Below are 21635 nucleotides of genomic sequence, written 5' to 3'. Positions count from 1 at the left end.
AATAATACATACAAACACTTTTATTGTATATGTATTTTATCAATAATAATATGTCAGCTGTCAGCTGTTACAGTCCGGAATAATTATCCTTAAGATGGCGTCAACTGTTATTTCTTGTTCAACTATATGAGGTAAATAAATAATCTACAATTTAATTTTATCATTTTTTTTTTCTCCATCAAAATAAGTACCGAATACATATAATTATTAATTAATTAAATTTACTATTTTTTTCCCTTTTTTTTTTTTTTTTTTGAGCTTCTGGCCAAGGAAATCCTCGACATTTTAAAACATCCATTATATTATGACAAGTGTAATATGCATTTTCCATAGCTTCATCATTAAAAATGTCCATTGTAAATCTTGATTTTCCTCCACTTTTCTTAGTTTTTTTGTATTTTTTCCACCATTAGTGATAGTAGTCGTTCCGGCTCCAGTTACACCACCAGGTTTTATTATTGTATTATTATCATTACTACTTTCATTTCGTTTTTTTACTTTTTCCTTGAGTTGTCATTTTATTTGACACTCTACGGCGGTTATACAGCTTTAAACTTTAATTAAAAAAAAATAAATATAATTTATGGTGATAGAAATAATATTATAAAATATTTACTTACAATTTTTAAAGTTTTTATTTTATCTTTTTTTCGTAATATAAAAATGATAAAAATAAAGTAACAAATGATTGTTTTATCAATAATATAATTTTTTCGGTTAAAAATTGACGCTTGCGCAATTGATTTAAATTAATATACTATATAGTCGATGCATAATATACGCATATACACCAGCCAAAAATGAGATACATGATATAAAATATAAACTGATTCAGCGGGAAGTAAAAATACCGTTAAAAAATAAAATTTATATTTAAAAAAAAAAAAAAAAAAAAAAAAAAAAAAAGTTTTTAATAGTGGTCCAACAGTATCAATCTAAACATTAACAATGTCAGGTATTATGGTTATAATTATTATATTCAATTAATTTAACTATTTCTAACCTATAATTTTTTTTTTTTATATGAATTAATTGGAGTATTTTTGTTATTATTTCAGATATTAAAGAATGGACAAAAGAATATTATATTGAGAACAAAGAATTGTGTGATAAAATTCTCGAATCGATTGATAATTTTGAGGGAATACCATCATTAAATAATTTGCCATTGCATGGTCTTAAAGATGGACAGTTAGTACGTTTTTCGGGGATGATTCAAGATATGTATAACCCAGAGTTATATATGGAAAAATATCAAGTTAAAAATCTAGATACTGGAAGTGTCAATATGAGATCTGGAATGTACGAAGATACTTTAAAATGCTTGGTAAGTATATTTTTATTATAATGACAATGAATAAATTAAAAGCCTCCTTGGAGAAGAATTTTTTTTTTTTTTTTTTTATTATTATTATTTTATTTTGAGCTATGTCACACTAATCATTTGGCATTCCAAGCTCTATAAAATGAGGCTAAAAATAATTAATAACTACTAAATAGGTAGTAAAAAGCAGTACTAGGTGTGAGAAGCTAAAAGAATTGTTTTCTCATGTATGCTACGGCTTACAAATTATATTTTAAAAATAAAACATCAGTTTTAATGTTTTAATATTTTAATAATTATTATATAATTTATAAACAGGCTAATGAGGAGGTGGTTATTGATAGTGATGAAAATAAAAATTCTGAACGTCTAAATTGTCTTATGATATCTATACCTGGTCTTAATGATTGGGCAAAAGAAAATATAATTACAACAAAAGGTACGTCAAGTAGTTCAACGACTGAAAAACGAGCTTTAGATAATTATGATGAACCAATGGATACTACAGAACCTGCTATGAAAAAAGAAAAATTATCAGTTGTATCACCAGAATCAGAATCAGAAACAGAAAGAAAAACTAAAAATGATAAATTCATAAATTCCAAGGTAATTATTTCTCAGGATCATTTAATTAATTTTCCAATTCCAATAGTCGATGGTAAAACATGTGTAGTTAAAATTTATAATGATAATTGTTATAAATTAAATCAAGCACTTGATATTGTTGGATTCATTTATTTGAATAATTCTAAGATAAGTGATTTAAAATCTGAAGATATGATGGATGATATTGAAATAGCTGAAGCTCAAATGTACAATCAACCACCATCGTTTATTCCACGTCTTCACGCGATTAAAATAAATCAACTTGTTGAAAAAATATTTTATAAAAATTACAATTCAATAATATCTAAAGTTAATTTAATACGCAGTGACTTGCATTTAGTATTGAGTCAATTATTATTTGGAGATGAATTGGCTGCTAATTATGTTATTTGTAATTTATTATCAGGAATTTATACACGCAAAGATTATTTATGTTTAGGAAATTTTCCATTAAACATTACTGGATTTTCAGTTGATAAATTTCCATATTTTACAAATAATTTTTATGATACATTGAAATTATTTGTTACTAAAAGTCATTTATTTCAATGTACACTAGATAATTTAAATAATTTAAATTTAGTTCCACGAAAAGATTATGATTCCGATCAATTGATCAGTGGAATATTACAATTAAGTAATAATACTCATTTAATAGTTGATGAAACTAAATTAATTCCTGGACAAGTAACAGTTAATGGTAAAAATAATTATAAGGCAATAACTGATTTAATTAAATTTCAAAAAATTAATTATGATTTTAAATATTACACTATTGAGTATGAAACAGATATTCCAGTGTTGATATTATCACAAGTAAAATCTTTTATTCCATGTGCTATGGAAATACCTTTAATAATTAATCAAGAAACTGATAAAGTTTATCAACAAATTATTGAAGCTACAAAATATTTTCTTAAAAATCCAGAGAGACTAAATAATATACGTGGATATTTAGAATTATTAAAGAAAAATCAATTTAAATTAAAAGATGATATAACAGATATTATTCAGGAAGATTTTGTTGACTTGAGACGTATTGATAACAAATTAATTAACGCTGATAGCTTACATCAACTAATGGTTTTTGCAAGATTTATGGCTATTAGTTATGGAGAGGATTCATTATCGGTTGAAAGATGGAAACAGATATTGACCTTGGAAAAATCAAGACTCGCTCGTTTATTTAATTTTAATAAATTTAAATAATAATAATTTACATTTTCATTTTGTACTTTTATAAATTATTTTAATAAATTTTATAAAAAATTATTTACATAGCTAATAGAAATTTACAAAGCTAAATTTTGTTTCTTTTATTTTAAAATTTTTGTTTTATAAGAAACAAAATTAGCAATAAATTTATATTATTTTCTTTTTTCTCTCAAGTATTTCTGTAAAGAAATATTTCGAGATATGTCAAATAAAATTTAACAATTTATTAAACGTTTGATGATTAAAGAATCGATTAACTTGACATAAATTTTTCAGTAAGAAAATAATAATAATAATAACTAAAATTAATTAAGCCTTATATTATTAGTATGACCAGTATCATTAAGATACGTTGTGTCTAAAACTCTTTTAATAATTTCATCATCATTAATCGAGTCAAGTCGACTTTTTTGTTGTATTCGTAATGATTCTAAACCTTTTTTAGCAGCTTGTGCGTATCTTCTTGATAAAGATATTTCACTTTTAGCTCCAGGAATGTGTCCAGTGTATCCTACGATTGGTGGTTTATCTGGTGATACTTGATTGTCTACAATAATATATACTTGTAATATTAATAAATAACAATAACAATAATAATAATAATAATAATAAAAAAAATTACCAAAAAAAAATTTATCTGGATCAAATCCATGATCAATTTCAATATCAACATTGTCGGTTCTGGCTCTTGATAGTAGATTACGTGGATTTGTTCTTTCTATTTGAGCACGCATAGTGTCACGACGAATACGTAATTTATTTTGCAAAGTACGCCACTCTTTTCCACCTTCTTCAACAGCGCGCATAAATGGAAGACCATATTTGTTATTAAATCCAGGAATATAACCCGTATAACCCAATATAAATGGGGATGTTTGATGGTTGTTATTATTATTACTATTGTTATAGTTTTTCGTATATCGTGTCCTCGTGATGATGATATTGGTAGTAATACATCTTTACCAGAATTAGGTCTGTATGGTCCAGATTTTAGAATTTTTTTTCCAATAATTCCTGTAAATGTTATCAAATTATTAGTATTATTATTTATTTATTTATTAACATAATAATATCATCAAAAGTGTTTGAAATTTAGTGCAACACTAATATTATATATTTACTCATAATACAGACTCACGTGTCTCTTTTACGGCCTTCCTCGTTATTTTTATCATCTTGCAAATTAAATTTATTTAAGATAATCAATTTTTCATAGATAAATACATTTTTTTTTGTTTTTTTTTTTTTTTTTTTAAATTATAATTTAACTGAATTGAGGGTAGGTTTTCTTGTTAAATTAAACAATTTAACGTAAACCATGTTCTCAATTATTTATTGCTCTAATTTCATTTGATTCAATTGTTATTTTTTCTTCTTAAAGTTTCTAAAAATAACTTAAATTATATACTGACCTTGATTATTTCTTCGGTGCTAGCGCCGAATCGTTTTCCTACTCGAAATTTCAAGGTAGGACAGTGTCCTGTGTATCTAAATAATAAGATAAATATTTGTGTATAGATGAGATAAGAAAAATTTTATTTTAATAACTGTTGAAATTTATTGAATGATATTTTTCTTATTATTTATTAATTTATTATAGTGTAGATAATTTTTTAAAACTTTTAATAATTTATTTATGTTATCGTTATCAGTAAATAAGGGTTTTTTTTTTTTTTTTTTTTTTTTTTTTTTTTTTTTAAATTTAAATGGTGGATTGGGTGCAATAACCAGTAACCAGCGCGCATAACTAAACCGCTTAACCTTGATTATTTGAAAGTATTGTTGTTTTGTTGTTGTTGTTTATTGTTGTTGTTGTTGTTGTTGTTGTAGATGAATAGCCCTTATTTTATACTATTTATTATTATTTCATTATTACTTATATTTTTATATAACTTAATATTTAACATTATTAATCGATATCAGCCTGCATTGCAGGTGGAATATTTGTTATGACAACATTGTCATAAAAATCGATAAAATATACTGTTGATGATTAATAAGAAAATAATAGTTATAATTAAAATTCAAGGTAGTAACTATTAAATTCATTTACACAATATGTCATGAAAAATTTTAAATAATATTTAGAAAAATATTGATGAGGTATAAGCTAATATTAGGGTAGTAAGTGATTTTATGCGTGATGTGAGCTTGCGTGGTAATGGGATTGTATTATAAACAAATTGGTACCAGTCTTCGTACAAGTCATAATATTTTTACCAATATATCTGTATTTAAATATATATATATATATATATATATATTTTTTTTTAATATCTTATTTGATTTTTTTAGTGACATAATTATTGTTACTGATAAATTGACAACTTGTATAATTAAATTAATAAGCGATTGATTAAGTTTTCTTAGAGTATAAAATGTGATAATAACGTTACTAATCAAATTAGTATCGGCAGTAGAAAAAAAAAAAAAAAAAAAAAAAAAAAAAAAACTCATTTAATTTACGCAAACTTTTAAACTCGAAATTTATTGTGAAAATGATTTTATAAATAGTTTATTGAAGAAATTTGTTATTACCCAGGTACATGAGCTCCATATCCTTGTCTAAAAAATTGTTTTCTCTGTTCACTAGTAATTGGATCAAAAACCATTTTAAATTTTTAAACCTTTAGAAACATATATGAAAATGTATATATTTTATATTATTTTTTAAGTTATTTTAAAATTTGATAATTAAAATAATAAATACAAAAAGTGTCCATTTTAATAAAAATTTATATGATTTTAATAAATTATTATTATTATTTTTTTTTTTTTTTGGTTTTAGAACAAATTAATATTTGTTGTTTTAAATATTATATCTATAATAATTATAAACTGAGTAGAGTAGAACACGAGTTGGCGAAATGAATGAGTTACTGCTCGCGCCAGTGAAACAGAACCGTATTTAAGTCCGACTATTACTATTACTATATGTATGACTGAAAATATATACAATATAGAGTACAAAAGTCTATGTCTGTGTTATTACTTATATAGATATATATTATATATAATAAAGTTAACTGAAGGGAACAAAAGTTTACTCCCTCCCTTAATTGTTATTCAAATTAAACGGAAACCGCTCCTTTTCTTTTCATAATACAATTTTAATTTTTTAATCAATTAATAATATATACATAAATTTGTTAATTATTTTTTACAACATCACTATTTAATGTCAAATTTTTTTATTGGCATCTCATTTTTATTTTTTATTTGAATTTAATTTAACTAAAATTTGAAAAAGAAAAAAAAAATTAAATTCTGCAAATTCTTCTCTAACAACTGCTCATCATAAATTAGTTACCATCAGTCGAAAATATAAATATTTACTTAATTTTTTATTATTATATATATTAATATATTTTAAGTAAATAATAGCAGTTTTAAATAATTAAAAAAATTTAATTTAATTATAATAATATAATGTATATTTAAATTTAAAGAAAAACTGTAAAATTGTAATAAAGGTTGACAGTTAGACTTTAAGATTATATATAAATAAATTGAAAAAAAAATTTTTCTAAATAATCATAAATAATAATAATAATAATAATATTATTATAATATTGAAAATTAATAATTATTATTGTATACGCGGTAAGAAGAAAATCAATGGTGATTGAGTGACGTAATAAGAGTCCCGCCTTAGATTAGACCAATAGCGTTAGTAGTAGCCCCACTATTTATTAAAATAATAGAACGGTGCGACCGTTTAGAGTAGAGAGAATATCTATAGCCTAGAGTGTATGTAGAGGTGAGTAGTCGTTAGTGTAGTTAGTATAGATATCGTTTGGTAGACTAAATGTTGAGCATCGATGTACGCCGCACGCCGCCAAGCGTACTCATTCTGAAACAGTCTGCCGTGGTGAATAGGTATACGTATACATACAACTCAATAAATCAACTATTACGGGTTGGAAAAGTAGAGTACTTTTAATATTATTATTAACGTACTTGATAAACTTTAATCGCAATAAATTATTATTGATATAAATATTTGTTTTGTTATCTCTAGCTAATTTAATCGTAATTGACAACATTGTAATTACTTTGGATAATACTACTTGTCTGTGTTTTATTTTCTACAAAAATTTTATTTATTTATCTAAAGTTTTTTAATTATTAATATTATTATAATCAAATAGTGGTGGATTTATTAATAACCAGTGATAGTGAAATATTAAAAATAATTATTAATTTTTTAATATATATATAATATAAAAGAGTTGAGTGCATTTTGGATTACCGAGATGGCGTTTATGATGCCTGTTGTTAAAAACGAGTGGGATATTTACAAGACTAACCGTAGTAGAAGATCCTCGGAATGTTCTAACCCTCAGGCATGCCGTAGTCGTAAGGTCAGTATTTTTTTTTTTTTTTTTTTTTTAAATATATTTCATTATATTAACTTATCTATTTATGTTTCCAACTTTATTACCATAAGAATAAAATTTTAAATAATAATAATAAATTATTCACCGGTAGATGAATTTTATGTATTGCGCAAGTCTTTTATTTATTTTTTCATACATCAATTTTATAAACCAATTTATTTTTAATAAAAAATAGTCAATTAGATTATTTTATATTATTGTTAATTTATTCGATGACAAAAATATTTAACGATAAAGCTAAAAAGAAAGTGAGTTAATTTTTTTAACTGTATTTCGTCATTCCTTTTGACTCGTGCTTCTTTTTTTCTCTTTCTATTATAATGTATATTATTATAAACGTCTTATTTAGTTATCATCATCATTAGTTGAAAATAAATAATGCCATCAATTATTTTTTATCAACTGCTACTTTTTTTTTTTTTTTTTTTTTTTTTTCTTTCCCAACCGAATAATTTTTAATTGTAGAAAAAATGTATAATTTTTTTTAATAACTTTATTTAATATAGTATTAATTGATTCTATGTGCATGCACACTTGAAATAATATTCAATGATATTAATGTAATTAAATTTCACAATTATTATTATTATTATTATTATTATTATTATTATTATTATTTATATTAATTTTCAAAATAGAGAGCGTGTCACTTTACTTTTCCCGCAATCAAAGAATATAGAATCTTATTTGTCATTATATTATTGTTATTAATTGTCGGAGAAATAAATAAATAGCATTATTGATTATATATAGTTGTAACAACAAGTAACACAATTGAATTTATAGTGTGTATCATAATATTATATGATATCACATAAAACAATTAAAAATTAAAAGATATTAAATAAGTGTATGTTATTATATGTTATAAACGGATGAATTTATTACATTAAGTTGTAGTATTTGTTATTGCTTTTTAAACGATTTGTATTATTCCACTGTAATTTATGAAAAATATTTTTTTTTTTAATTTTATCTCTAGATAATTTATTGATTCAAAATTTTTTTTAATATATTGTAAAAATGATAAAAAAAAAAAATGTTGTTAGTAATTATTGATAATTAATTATTTAAAAGGTATCTGAATGTTCAAAGTCAGAAGGGCCATCGCTTTCAACATCACCAGGGTCAGATTTTTTAACATCCCCTGCCCACCGTTCAGTAGCAATGTCACGTCATTTTTCGCGGACGTCATCACGAACATCTCAAAGTTCTCTCCAAAGTCCATGCAAAAGTACTGGATCATCACCACCTAAAACTGGTAGTTCAAATTCCCTAAATAAATTTCACAATCGTCTGATAGATAAACTAAAAAGGTCATTAAAAAAATCAGATGACAGTGGTGAAGATCAAAGAAATTTATCGTGAAACAGTCAAGGGGTTTTGAGTGTTCCATCAGTATCTGGTTATCACCGAATTAGCTCAAAACCCATCGAAATAAATAATTCAACAAGACGAATTTCGGCACCTATGGTATCAAGGACTGCTATAATAAAAGATAACAGTCCAGAAGATAGCAATGATAAAAATGATATAAATGATACTACTATAGTGGTGCGGTCATGTCCGGATCAATCTGCTGCATGGTGAATTTTTTATTATTTTATTATCAAATATCTCAACATTATTGTCATCATCATAATTATTATTATTATTATTATTATTATTATTATTATTATTATTATTATTATTATTATACTTAAAGATATGTAGTACAATATTGAAATATTAATTATATATCACAGTGTACTACTAGTCTGATGATAATAATACATTTTTTTTTTTTTATTTGACACGTCAAAGTAATTGTATTGAGTAAAATGGTACACTGATTAAATTATTAGCTAAACTACTATACGGTTACGAGACGACTACTATCAACAACTACCATTATAACCATCAAGTAAATTATGTATATATTATATAAATATATATATATATATATATATATATATATATATATATATATATATACAAGCGAATAAAACATCAGCAATAGCTTATTGTATGTATTGCTATACTATTATATTTAGTCGTTTCTTATTCTTTTTCATTATTTATTTCGTATCAGTAGTTAAAATTTAAAATATTATCGATTAAATACAATGAGTTGTACACTATTATAAAGACGATTATATATTGGGATCGTGGAAGCTTGATTGTTTATTTATTAATTATGTCCACGTAGTATATGATTCATTTGTATTACAAACGTAGTGGAAACTAGTCGGTTTGAGGTTAGTGTTATCTCTAAAAATATCGCGATATTATGATATTATGATATTATTATTATTATTATTATTATTATTATTATTATTATTATTATTATTATTATTATTATTATTATTATTATTATTATTATTGACACTGTAATTAGTTATTTTTTTAAATTTCAGTAATTTAATTAATTTTTTTTTTTGTTTAAACTGCAGATGAATTAATACTAAAAAGTAAATAATGAATAGAGAAAAAAATATTTTGACTAACAGCAAGTTAAGAGGTACCCTAATATAGAAACGACATTGCAATTATTATTTATATTGTTATTTCTGTACTTTATGATCATGTTTTTGCGTAATGAATTTAATGCTATAGTACTAATCTTATTTAATCATTTTAGCTCTAAATACTTTTTTAATTAAAAACAAAAACGACAATCAGCTCGATTATTTTTCGTTTTATTACAAAAAACTCGGGTAAAACCTAAAATCCTTAGTCATTGATATTTTTTTATTAAAAATTTATTCAATCATTATCTTGATTGTTATGAATTTCAATTGTACATAGTTAATAATTTTTTTACTTTTGAGCTCTTTAAAATTAAATAGAACAATAATTTTATAGAAAGTTTATAGAGAAAAATAAATTTTCATTTGAAAATTTTTAAAACATGATTTAAAAATTAATTTTACTATACATGATAATAACAATAATAATAAAAATAATGATAATCATATTAGTTCTTAGCTCTTGATAAATTTTATCATTACAATTGCTTTGGTAATCGTATTCAATAAATAATTGATTTAGTTGATTTTATTTACATCACGGTTTTACCGGGAACAATTAAAAAGTATATGTACCGTATGTAATTCTGTGATACAATATGCTGTAAGAATAGATTTATTTTGCAAATATATATATTAAAAAAAAAAAAAAAAAAAAAAATTGGTGAGAGTAAAATTAATAATTATTATACGTAAACATGTGAATAAATGGATAAATAAATAACGATTAAAGAAAAAAAAATCTATTTTAAGTTATAATTAATCGGCAAGTCCGATAGTGAGAGTCGATTTCTCATTCAATTAGTCTCTTAGTTATTACTATTATTTTTATTATTATTATTATTATTGTATTAATTAATTAAATATAAAGTCGTCTCGAATCATTAAATAAAAAATTAAAATATGCCGTAATAACCCTAAGATTATTAATCGTACTTTAGTAATTGATAAAGATGATGATAATAATAATAATAATAATAATAATAATAATAATATGATAAAAATAAAATCGCCTATACATTTTGCATTTGATATTATAAGAAGAATAAAATAAGTGATTTGATAAACTTGGTAGTTTTGTGGATAAGTTGAGAAAAAAAAAAGAAAGCATATAGATAAAATTTTTCATTAATTAATAAATATAGTATTATTATTATTTTTATTATTATTATTATTGTTAATTAATCATTATTTACAATCGTTTAAAACAACGGAGATAATTAAAAAATTGTCACTTTATATTTATTACGTAAGACTGCTTTTATGAAAGATACAATGATAAATAATAACAATAGTGTGTAAGATCGTTATTTACTGGTGCTGGGTTATACGGATAAATAAATAAATATTTTAATATATTAAACATTAAGTTTTAAGTAATTATGAAAGAAATAAAAATGAAAATAAAAAAATATTATTCAAACTTAGTGTTTAATTTATTTATTCGTGAATGCCTTATGACCTGAACTGATTAGACTGTGAATAATATCTTGGATAATAATTATTCAAAGATAAGAAAATGTTAAATATATATTCATTATTAATGATCAAGTGAGATAACGATCTATTTATTGCAGTGATTTTTAGCTTAGTAATAAACGATCCTATTATAACATTGTATATATCTATTTTTTTTTTTTTTTTCATTATATTTTCATTATTACAAAATTTTTATTCGATGTTACAATTTTGTTATCATTCAATTTATTTATTGATTCGATTATTACTGAAGCAAAACATCATACAGTTTATAAACTACGATAATCGATAATAAATTAAGAGTTCGCTATGTATATATTATATTATATGTTTGTAATAGATTGGGATTTTTTGAGCCGATTTTTAGACACATGGATAAGATTATATTTAAACAGTTTGATCATTAGTTATTAATTTTAGTATAAACAGTGTTGGTTAGATGAAAAATAATTGAATATGTTGAGAAAAAAAATTATTGTTTGGGCTGTATTTTACTTGTATGCTACTTAAGTCTGTCACGTTTTTGCTCAAACGTAATAAAGTATTTTGTTTCTTTTTTATTTTTTCTTAATATTAAGTAACTTATTTATTTATTTATTTATTTTATTTTATTTATTTATTTATTTTTTTTTTTTTAAATGGATTCTACTAGTATACGATTAATTCTATTGATTACTTTAATGACATACTTGTGAAATGACAACTGATATTATTATTAAATTCAAATTTGGCTGTTTACATATTTTGTCTTATTCATGATTAAATATCACTGCCAAAAAAAAACCCAGATTAAATAATAATATAATAATATAATAGTTGAATTGAAGATATGGTGAAAAATTATTTTTCTTATATTTTTGTCAATCATAAATATATTATTTTTCAGTGTTTTATTTTTGTTTCAACTTTTATATTTCTTAATATTATAGTTTTATTAATAATTAAAAATAAGTATTTTTAATTATTTTAAAACCTTGATATTAATTTTCAAAGAAATAATTAGCAGCAGGATGAATATTAAAATATATTAAAAACGTTAAATAGATTATTGTTTTATTATATTAATAATTTTGGGTATTCAAGGTTTTATAATAATAAAATAATGTTTCAACATTCCAGTGTATTTGTAAACTATGTATAACTTATAACTACAAAATTTTTATAATGAATATTAAATATTTAATAAAATTTATCTTGGAAAATAATTGTAACTACATCACCAAAATAAAAATGTAATAACAATAAAACTGAAATAAATAACTTGGGAAAAAAAAAAAAAAAAAAAAAAAAAAACGAAATCGTTTTGGATGCTTGAATTATTATATATAATGACAATGTATAGCGATTTTTATGAATTGTGTTAAATAAAATTTTAAACAGTTATTATTTTCGTTTTAATTTATTTATTAACTCCAATCAATATAAATCCAAGGATTAAAATAAAAAATAGTTATTTTAGAAATAAAACAATTTATCGATAAAGGTTGATGTAAATTGATGATAAAATTAGTTAGATAATTATTAAAATTTATATGTAGTTACGCCATTGGGATTTACAAATGGAAATTTCCATGATTGCACGTGTGAGTGCCCGCTGTGAGATCAAGAACCCAAGAATTTGACTCTGATTATGATAAAAGTTATTTAATATCGCTTATTGGAGTCTTTAATTAAATATTTTTTAATTTTAAGTAAGTAATTAATATTTTTAAAAATTAAAATAAAATTTGTTTATGTTTTTTGATATGAACTTTTATTATTTATACAATTATGTAAAAAGTTCAAGACCATATATAATATAGAGATATTACCATAAGATCAAGTCACGGACATACTATTATTATCATTTGTAATTATTTATAGGTCGATAGAGATAAATAAAATAGAGTGTATATTTTTACTGTTGTAGTTAATTATTTAATTGTTTTTAATAAAATATAATACGATATTTGAACATGTAGTTTTAGAGTTATTTTTCTTAATAAAATAACTATCACGATAATGATGATGATGATCTGATGGCTATTATGATTATCCAGTCCTTGAAATGTATTTTTATTGAGTGAAATTTTTTTTTCTTACGTTGAGAAACATTTTAAGAATAGTGATGTGTGAAGATAGAAGAAACAAAAACACAATAAAGTCACTTTACTGTGATTGGAAACTTGCCGAAAATTAAAATCTGTAAAATTGTAACACATGGTAAAAACGTGATTCATATATTAGTATTCTTACAATCAATGTGTCTAACAATTAACAATAGTATATATATTATTTTCAAAATCTTCGATCTACCGTATGACTTTCTTGATGTCGATGTTGAATTATGGCCTACTAATGAGAGTTATCTCGAAAATAAAGAATACTTTCAACAACTAAAAGTTGTCAATGATTCAGCAGAGCGAGCTGTTGCATTAGTCAGTGAATATAATCAATGCTTGACAAAAAATGAAGAACAATTCCAGTACTTATTGCAAGTTGTCAAAGAACATCAAAAACATTCCCAAATTGTAATAAAAGAAATTATTTATAGTAATAGCGTACTGTTATGTTAAAAATATAGACAATTATATTGCAATTGATAATTCAATAAAAAAATTTATCTATAAAAAAGTTAAATACTGGTTGTTTCTCACTTGATTCAATACTTTTCATATTAAATTTGACAAAGAAATATGTCATTCACTTCAAATTAAACTAATCATTGGCTATATGTCGAAAAAAATGCTCTAATTTCTTGTTTTAATGCAATCAAACAAGCTCAAGACTGAAAACAATATTAAAAAAATTGTTTATAACATTTCTTTATCGATCGAAACTCAAATTTATGTAAATTTTCCTGAAACTCATAGTTTAAATTAAAATTTATCGAATTATTGATCAAAAACTGGAAATATTGATATTCGTTAATGTTTGACGATGAATATCTCGTAACGGCTTCACTTAATCAAAAAATCATAAGAGACCATTTTTGTAGAGCAGTAAATTTCCTACAAAATCATGAGTTCCGCAATCCGAAATAATTTTTTTTCATCGACTTATAAAATTCATAATAAAAACGAATATTTTCCTTAAAATAGCCAAACTTCAACTATGAATATCTTTTAATCGGTTGAGTTTTTGAAAAAGTCATAAGAGACCTTTTTTGTAAAGCATTCAATTTCTCACAAAATCTATGCCACGGAATATTTTTCCAAGCAGTTGGAAGCGAGATATAAATTTTTTTATCTGATTATTAGAAAAAAATAGAAACCCGCAAAGCGGAGGACCTTCCCGTTATAATTAAGAGCTTATACTTGGAGAGAATTTATTTTAGGTGTCTACGAACCTATTTTTCAGAGTATAAAGTCAAAAATAAATTATTCGATTTTTTTGACCCACCCTAATATATATATATATATATATATATATATATATATATATATATATATATATATTAATGTTAGTCGCGACAGAACAAGTTACCAGTGTTATTTTTGGACTAAACATACACTACATAATCGGTGGGTATGTTGTGGCGGCGCTTGGCGCTTAAAACGCTCCAAACACTTCAAACACTCCAATGTATTACAGGTGAATAGTTTAGTGATTTTTATTTCTACACTGTATATATTTATACTGTAAGATTTTAAAATATTTCACAAAGTTAATTAGTAAAATTGATAATACTTATCGTAATTATATACAATAAGTTGTATCATTGAAGCGTCTAAAAAAATAAAATTAATAACTTGGATATATTTAAGTAAAATAAAGAATAATATAAATTAAAAAAATTATGATATGCTTTTTTATATTTTATATAAATATTATACTATTGAAGCAGTTAAAAATAAAAATAAAAAGTTAACTTGATAAATATTTACACACGGACTTGTATTCTAAAATCTAAAATTAACCAATATGAGTATATGTAAATGCGTATTTATCATACCTATTTAATCAATATTAATCTTTTTCAATAACAATTCACAGCCACATGACCGACCGGCGCAACCATAATTGAGGTCATCATGTTATGAAAAATATATAGCAAAAACATAAATATTATTTATATAGTTATAGTTAATAACGTAATTATTATTGCAATACATAGTGATAATATAAATAAATGTATATATTTCAGCAATTTTTAACAATATATTATTAAATAAATTATTAATACATAATAATAAATTAAAATACCGATAGATAGTTGGTAAAATGTGATTTAAATTTGAAAAGAAAAGTTGAGATTTGTGACAATAGAGGGAACGACTGAAAGGTTTCTTTTGCATCATTAAATCATTATAATATTACATAATCACATCCATGAATACGTCATATACAGTACAGATATATATCTATATATATTTATATTTATAGATTATGATACACTTTGTAAGTAAAATTTAAATGCATGACTCAGATTTCATGATTAAAATAGCGATTAAAATATGTCTTAAGGTCTATCATATTGAGAAAAAAAAAAAATCAACTCTTCTACGCGTATCAATTAAAAGTCAGTGGCCTGCAAGCTGTTAGTGATATAAGTATATAGATAAAAATATCTTTGATATATGATTAATAGGATAAAGGCGCGGCCTCGATGACGTCTTGTGAATTCTTGGCAAGGACGTAGTATAGACAACGATCAATAAAAGTAACGTTTCTTTTCCGTGGTATACATTTTTCGCTCAATTAAATACTATGTATTGACATAACATTTTTACATCTAAAGAAAATCAAGGAAAACCAGTCTTAATCCGACTTATTATATATATATATATATATATATATATATATATATATATATATATATATATATATATATATATATATATATATTTTAAATAACGTATGTCTATTTCTATATTGGTATATGTGCTTTACATTGGCGTAATCACTTACTATTTGTCATTTTTATATTTTATTTCATTAATTTCTCTAAAGTTATGTTTATATAATTGACTCAACCATCGTTGTTTCTATTATTAGATTTATATTACTTAATTATCTTATTAACGTTAATGCGCAGTTTTATGAATGAAATATTTTTTTGAATACTTGCGATTTATCTAACTATATTGATAGTGACATCTATAAATTGAGCGTTATAAATGAGCGCCACATCAAATTGTTTGCAATAAGATAGAGAATAACCTTACCGATTGCTTTATTTTCATTTCAAAGTCATAAAGCTTATCTACCGAAGATATGTTGTCATTCGTTGGTGGAATTCCATTTCAATCGACGACCAAGAGATATTTATATATATATATATATATATATAGTGATGAAATTATTTTGAGTCATTTCAAATTTTTAATTTTCGACTCGATAGATTTTTAAAAAATTTTTAAAATAAATTTCTCCAAATCACGTTTAGACTACTATACATGATCTATCTAAAAGATACCATAAAATAAACTTTAATTAAAAAAAACAGCTTGTTATCCAATGTCGCTTACCGCAGTGAAATTTAACAAACTGTACCAACGGAATAATTGATATTTCAAAAGTATAATAATAAGAAAATATTAAGTGTTGACGTTAAAATTTACTCTGTGAATTTTTTGGTTATTATTAAAAATTATTAAAAAATTTTCAAGGCATGCATTTATGTAATAATTTATACAGTGGCTGCATGCACATCCGATGTACTTGTGGTATTTTGCATGTCTCAAGTTTGATTTCAAATATTCGAGTCGTGTATCAGTTGGCTCATCCGCTCGACGTTTTTTTTTTTTTTTTTTTTTTTTTCTGTGATTTACTCACACTTTATTCATCCCTTTATATACATAAATATATTTGATTCGATATCAAAAAGCACCTTTATACATATGCATAACCAAAAGTTTTATAGTTTTACAGTTTTATTTTACGTATACTTGGCAAATTGATTAACATAGGATGAAAAAAAAAAACAAGGTTCTGATAAACTTTCGTTCCAGGTAAATCCGTGAGGGGGATGGGGTATAACTTGATGTCTGAACTTTTGGACTTGAAAATATCTAATAGATAATATAGATAATTTCTTGGAAATTTTTCATGTTCCGTTTGAGAAGGGTTTTTTTTTAAATCTTTTTTCATTGTAGTTATTACAATTACGCGTGTACTTAGATATTTAAATAGAGAAAGAGTTAAGATTAAATCGTCGACCTAAATCTCAACGCGTCAATTTTTGTCTTTCATCGTAATATAAGCTTGTACATATTTTTCATTTTTTTTAATCTTTGAGTATGATCGTTAGATTGCGGTCATATAGCTGCGGTCTTATACAATATATGTACATATAATATCACATCTCCTGGTTATTATAAACCTCAAAAATATATATATATATATATATATATATATATTTCTAGATGAATAGAGATCTACTTTGCTACAGTCTACAGTTTATAGTAAAGACCAATAATAATAACAGCAACATTATGTATCTATCTGTATTGCACATTCGACTTTAATGCTCTATACTCTTACAGACGTTATCAGTTGGTAAACAAACTCACCAGTAAATACTTCTATACGCGATGTATGCTATGAGTTTATGTAACCTAGACATAGATACACATATATTTAATATATTTTTTTATTATTTTAAATTCAATTTACATAAACATTATCGATTAATCGGGATCAATTAAAAAATAATTTAAATTAATATTTCAAAATAAAAAATAATTTCACACATATCTATGTATACAGTACATCCTAATGTATATAGATAGGGAAAAAAAAAAAAAAAAAAAAAAAAAATTAGAATCAGATGAATGTGAAAATGCAATTGGAATTTGCAATTTTCTTCGCGTCACGGCTCGAAATCGAATGGAAATTTGAAAGCCGAGCGGAAAGTTATGCTTGTTACACGTTCGCTACTATCACTTTTTTTTATTGGTCCTGCACTATCATAGGTGTGACTTGTTCCTGCATCCACATGCACATTTATCACTTGAATTTGCAATCGGATTAGCACGAGAATAATTTCCATTTATTTATTCTACGTCACAACTTTATAACTGGTGTTGATGATCTATATAATAACCAAAAACACGTATTTTCACATAAATATTAAATCAGACATTTTATACAGTTATATATGATCAATGTCGTTAATATATCGACTATAATAACAATAATAATTATGATGATGATGTTATTGTTAATATGAGGACACTGGGATTACCGTACTCCCGTAATGACTTTAACCCTCCGGGTTGTTATTATTATTGTTATTATTGATACTGTTATTGTCATAATTCATGGAAGTTATGTGACAAACACGTGTGTGGCAAGTCTCGGTAGCCGGACGTTCGTCATCGTAAACCTGAATGAGAGTTTAGTTCCTCTACTATTATTGCATTAGGTGTATTATCAAACTATAATACCTATAGCTGTTAAAAGCTCTTACTAAACCAGGACTAAATTAAACTCAAATTTGTATCTACATTTATACCATTGTTGGTTTAACCGGTGAATTTTATTCATACTGCTCTATTTCTCATTGATAAAATCATTAGTATAACTTATAACCTTAAATTTAAAATTAATTACTATTACTATTTATATATATATATATATACATATATATAAATAGTAATAGTAATTCTATATATATATATATATATATATATATATATATATATATATATATATATATATATATATATATATATATATTCAAAGTATGGTTTTGTTGTGAACATGCACTCACTGTACCGATAGACATTGAATTGTCGGTAATTCTCTATCCATCTACGTATATTCTATATTATTTTTGGAGGTGTTTTTAATTGGAGCAACTCAAATTATATATGCCGTTAATGATTTTATGTAATTATAAATAATTAAAATATTTTTTCATTTACAATTAAAATTATAATCGAATAGGAATTTATTGAAGAGAAATATCCACCTGAGCTTATTATTGTGTTTATCGGTCAGAAAATTTCCGATACATCAGTTAATTTGCCGTGAATTATAGCAATAAGAGAAAGTTTAAATTCTTTAGTAAATTAAATTGAGCATTCCTTTGCTGCTGAAAATCACTTTTTTTTTTCTTCAAGTTCAAAATAGTACATTACGTGTCTAGGGAGGAAAGTAGGACATTTCAACCCGCGCGATGTTGTCACCCGAGCCGAAGGCGAGGGTGACAAAAGCGGGGGTTGAAAATGTTCTACTATCGTCCCGTGGCGCGTATACTATTTTTCATCATACCAGGACCGAAAGTACGATAATAATTCTACAAAATAAATAAATACAAATGAGGTTAAAATAAATATATAAATTTACATAAAGTTCAATATTTTTTATATAACATACTTATTGAAGTAAATCTTAAATTAATATTGAGATCTAGGGATAGAATCTCGATGGGGTCCAGAGGCGGAGCCCCGGCGGGGGGTTGGGGGGGGGGGGCCCAGTCGCTAAAAACAAATAAAAAGTTAAAAAAAAAAAAAAAAAAAAAAAAAATCTTCAATCTATTGTAATTTTTAATCTCGATGCTATAATTAATACTAATCATGGTTCTCAGCATCGATCAGCGACTCCAAATTGTCGGGGGTGCCAAGGTTTTAAATAAATCTTTAAAATATACTAATAAAACATCATCATTGATTAAATTAATACGATTTGAAGCCTTCCAACTGATAAATTGATCGTAGCAATTTCTGTAGCGTTGCACAGATTTTGAGGGTGCTAAATTTTGGATAATTTCAGCAGCTTCCGCAGAAATATTTCGTCGCACTTCTTCAGCTTCAGACTCTTCAGATGAACTCATAATTTGTTTTTTTTTTTATGCACAAGTTTGTTTATTAAGTGATATTTTTATTTAAATTCTCGTAAAAATTACAAAAAACTTTAAATTTATATAAATAATTTTAATTTTTTATCATATTATTGTATTTAATATTTTATTTAATTATTCTGTTTATATAAGTGAACAAATTTTATTACTTTTAACTACACATATAATTAAATTATAATTTTATTGCCGCGTATATAATAGTGTTGACAGTAATGTCACGGGAGGAAAACTAAAACAAAAAAATACAGTAATTGAAACTGTCACTAATTGTGAGCAGTCTGAAATGAGTAACTTTCTTCATGTAAGAAAACAGAAGAAAAACAAACTTTCGGCCTCGGAATGATGAAAAAAGTTTTTGTTTTGTCTGAGCACAAGAACGGAAAACTATAAAGTACATAAGTGGATTTTCAGTGTATATATAGATATATATCTGAGGAAAATGCCTTAATAATAACCAGCACGTTAAATTGGCTTATTCGAGTAACAAGTCCAAGACAATAAGAGTTTTTAAGTATTTCGGAAGGATATAATTTTTATTTTCCTGTTAATACATACTACTTATTATTGATAGTGCCATAAGACATATTAATTTAATTATAAATAAAATAAGATTTTATTTTTTTTTTTAAATAAATAAAATTGTGTTGAAAACAAAATTTAAATTAATTTAAAAGTTTTTGAATTATTATAATATGAATAATTTATATTACTACAAGTATAATAATTATTTATTATTTTTCATTATCTTAAAAGTTTTGCGAACTTTATTGGCAACAGTAATTGTAATCACCATAAAATTTGTTTAAAAAATTGAAAAAAGAATTAAACAATAAGTTCTATGCTTAAGAGATGCTTAAATACAGCTATTGGATTAAATATTTTTATTCATTTCTGTTTTAATATAGAATTTTCTAAAATAAAAATTTTTATATAAATAATATCGAGAAGGAAAAAAAAAAAAAAAAAAAAAAAAAAAAAACGTTTTAATTTATAGTGATTAGACTAAATTAACTAGTAGTTTAACTATAACGTTATTGATTATTTTATAGGTGGCATTTAATTCAATTTATTGTTATTCACTGTGGTTTTTGTTTAGATTTTTTTTGTTCCCTTTCTTCGTTATTTTTTTTAACTCGGATTACTTTTATTTTTTTATAGGAATGGTATGTGTCTGGCAGTAGTTTTCGTTTGTTCGATGGTTGCTGTTATGTGTAGAAAATGTTGGTGTTCCGAGAACAATGAGAAACACGAGTGCATCGTATTATTTTCCTGACGTAGAAAGCAGTTTTGTCGTACAACTCTACCGAGCATTGTCT

General features: G+C 23.9%; 3 protein-coding genes across 3 annotated transcripts; 2 read left to right on the top strand and 1 right to left on the bottom strand.

The window, feature by feature from the left end:
* The first annotated feature begins 819 nt into the window (after positions 1-819).
* Positions 820-3235, top strand: LOC141535910 (mini-chromosome maintenance complex-binding protein). Its single transcript, XM_074256074.1, has 3 exons — positions 820-955; positions 1059-1327; positions 1643-3235. Exons 1-3 carry the CDS (start codon positions 949-951, stop codon positions 3137-3139), a joined length of 1773 nt encoding a protein of 590 aa, XP_074112175.1. The 5' UTR covers positions 820-948; the 3' UTR covers positions 3140-3235.
* Positions 3236-3246: 11 nt separating this feature from the next.
* Positions 3247-6248, bottom strand: LOC141535914 (ciliary microtubule inner protein 2B-like). The gene is given in 5 exon segments (XM_074256078.1): positions 3247-3692; positions 3768-4076; positions 4079-4159; positions 4554-4633; positions 5684-6248. Coding segments are annotated over 5 exon segments (786 nt in total). The 5' UTR covers positions 5758-6248; the 3' UTR covers positions 3247-3450.
* A 741-nt stretch (positions 6249-6989) lies between these two features.
* Positions 6990-10713, top strand: LOC141536116 (uncharacterized). Its single transcript, XM_074256378.1, has 2 exons — positions 6990-7509; positions 8623-10713. The coding sequence occupies exons 1-2, from the start codon at positions 7402-7404 to the stop codon at positions 8911-8913; spliced, it is 399 nt and encodes a 132-aa protein (XP_074112479.1). The 5' UTR covers positions 6990-7401; the 3' UTR covers positions 8914-10713.
* The last annotated feature ends 10922 nt before the right edge of the window (positions 10714-21635 follow it).

The sequence above is a fragment of the Cotesia typhae genome, unplaced genomic scaffold (genome assembly GCF_013202065.1).
Source record: "Cotesia typhae breed Kobodo isofemale line unplaced genomic scaffold, CoteBio_Ctyphae scaffold_152, whole genome shotgun sequence".
In the NCBI taxonomy this organism is placed as follows: Eukaryota; Metazoa; Arthropoda; class Insecta; order Hymenoptera; family Braconidae; genus Cotesia; species Cotesia typhae.
This window is presented reverse-complemented; position numbering and strand designations above follow the sequence as displayed.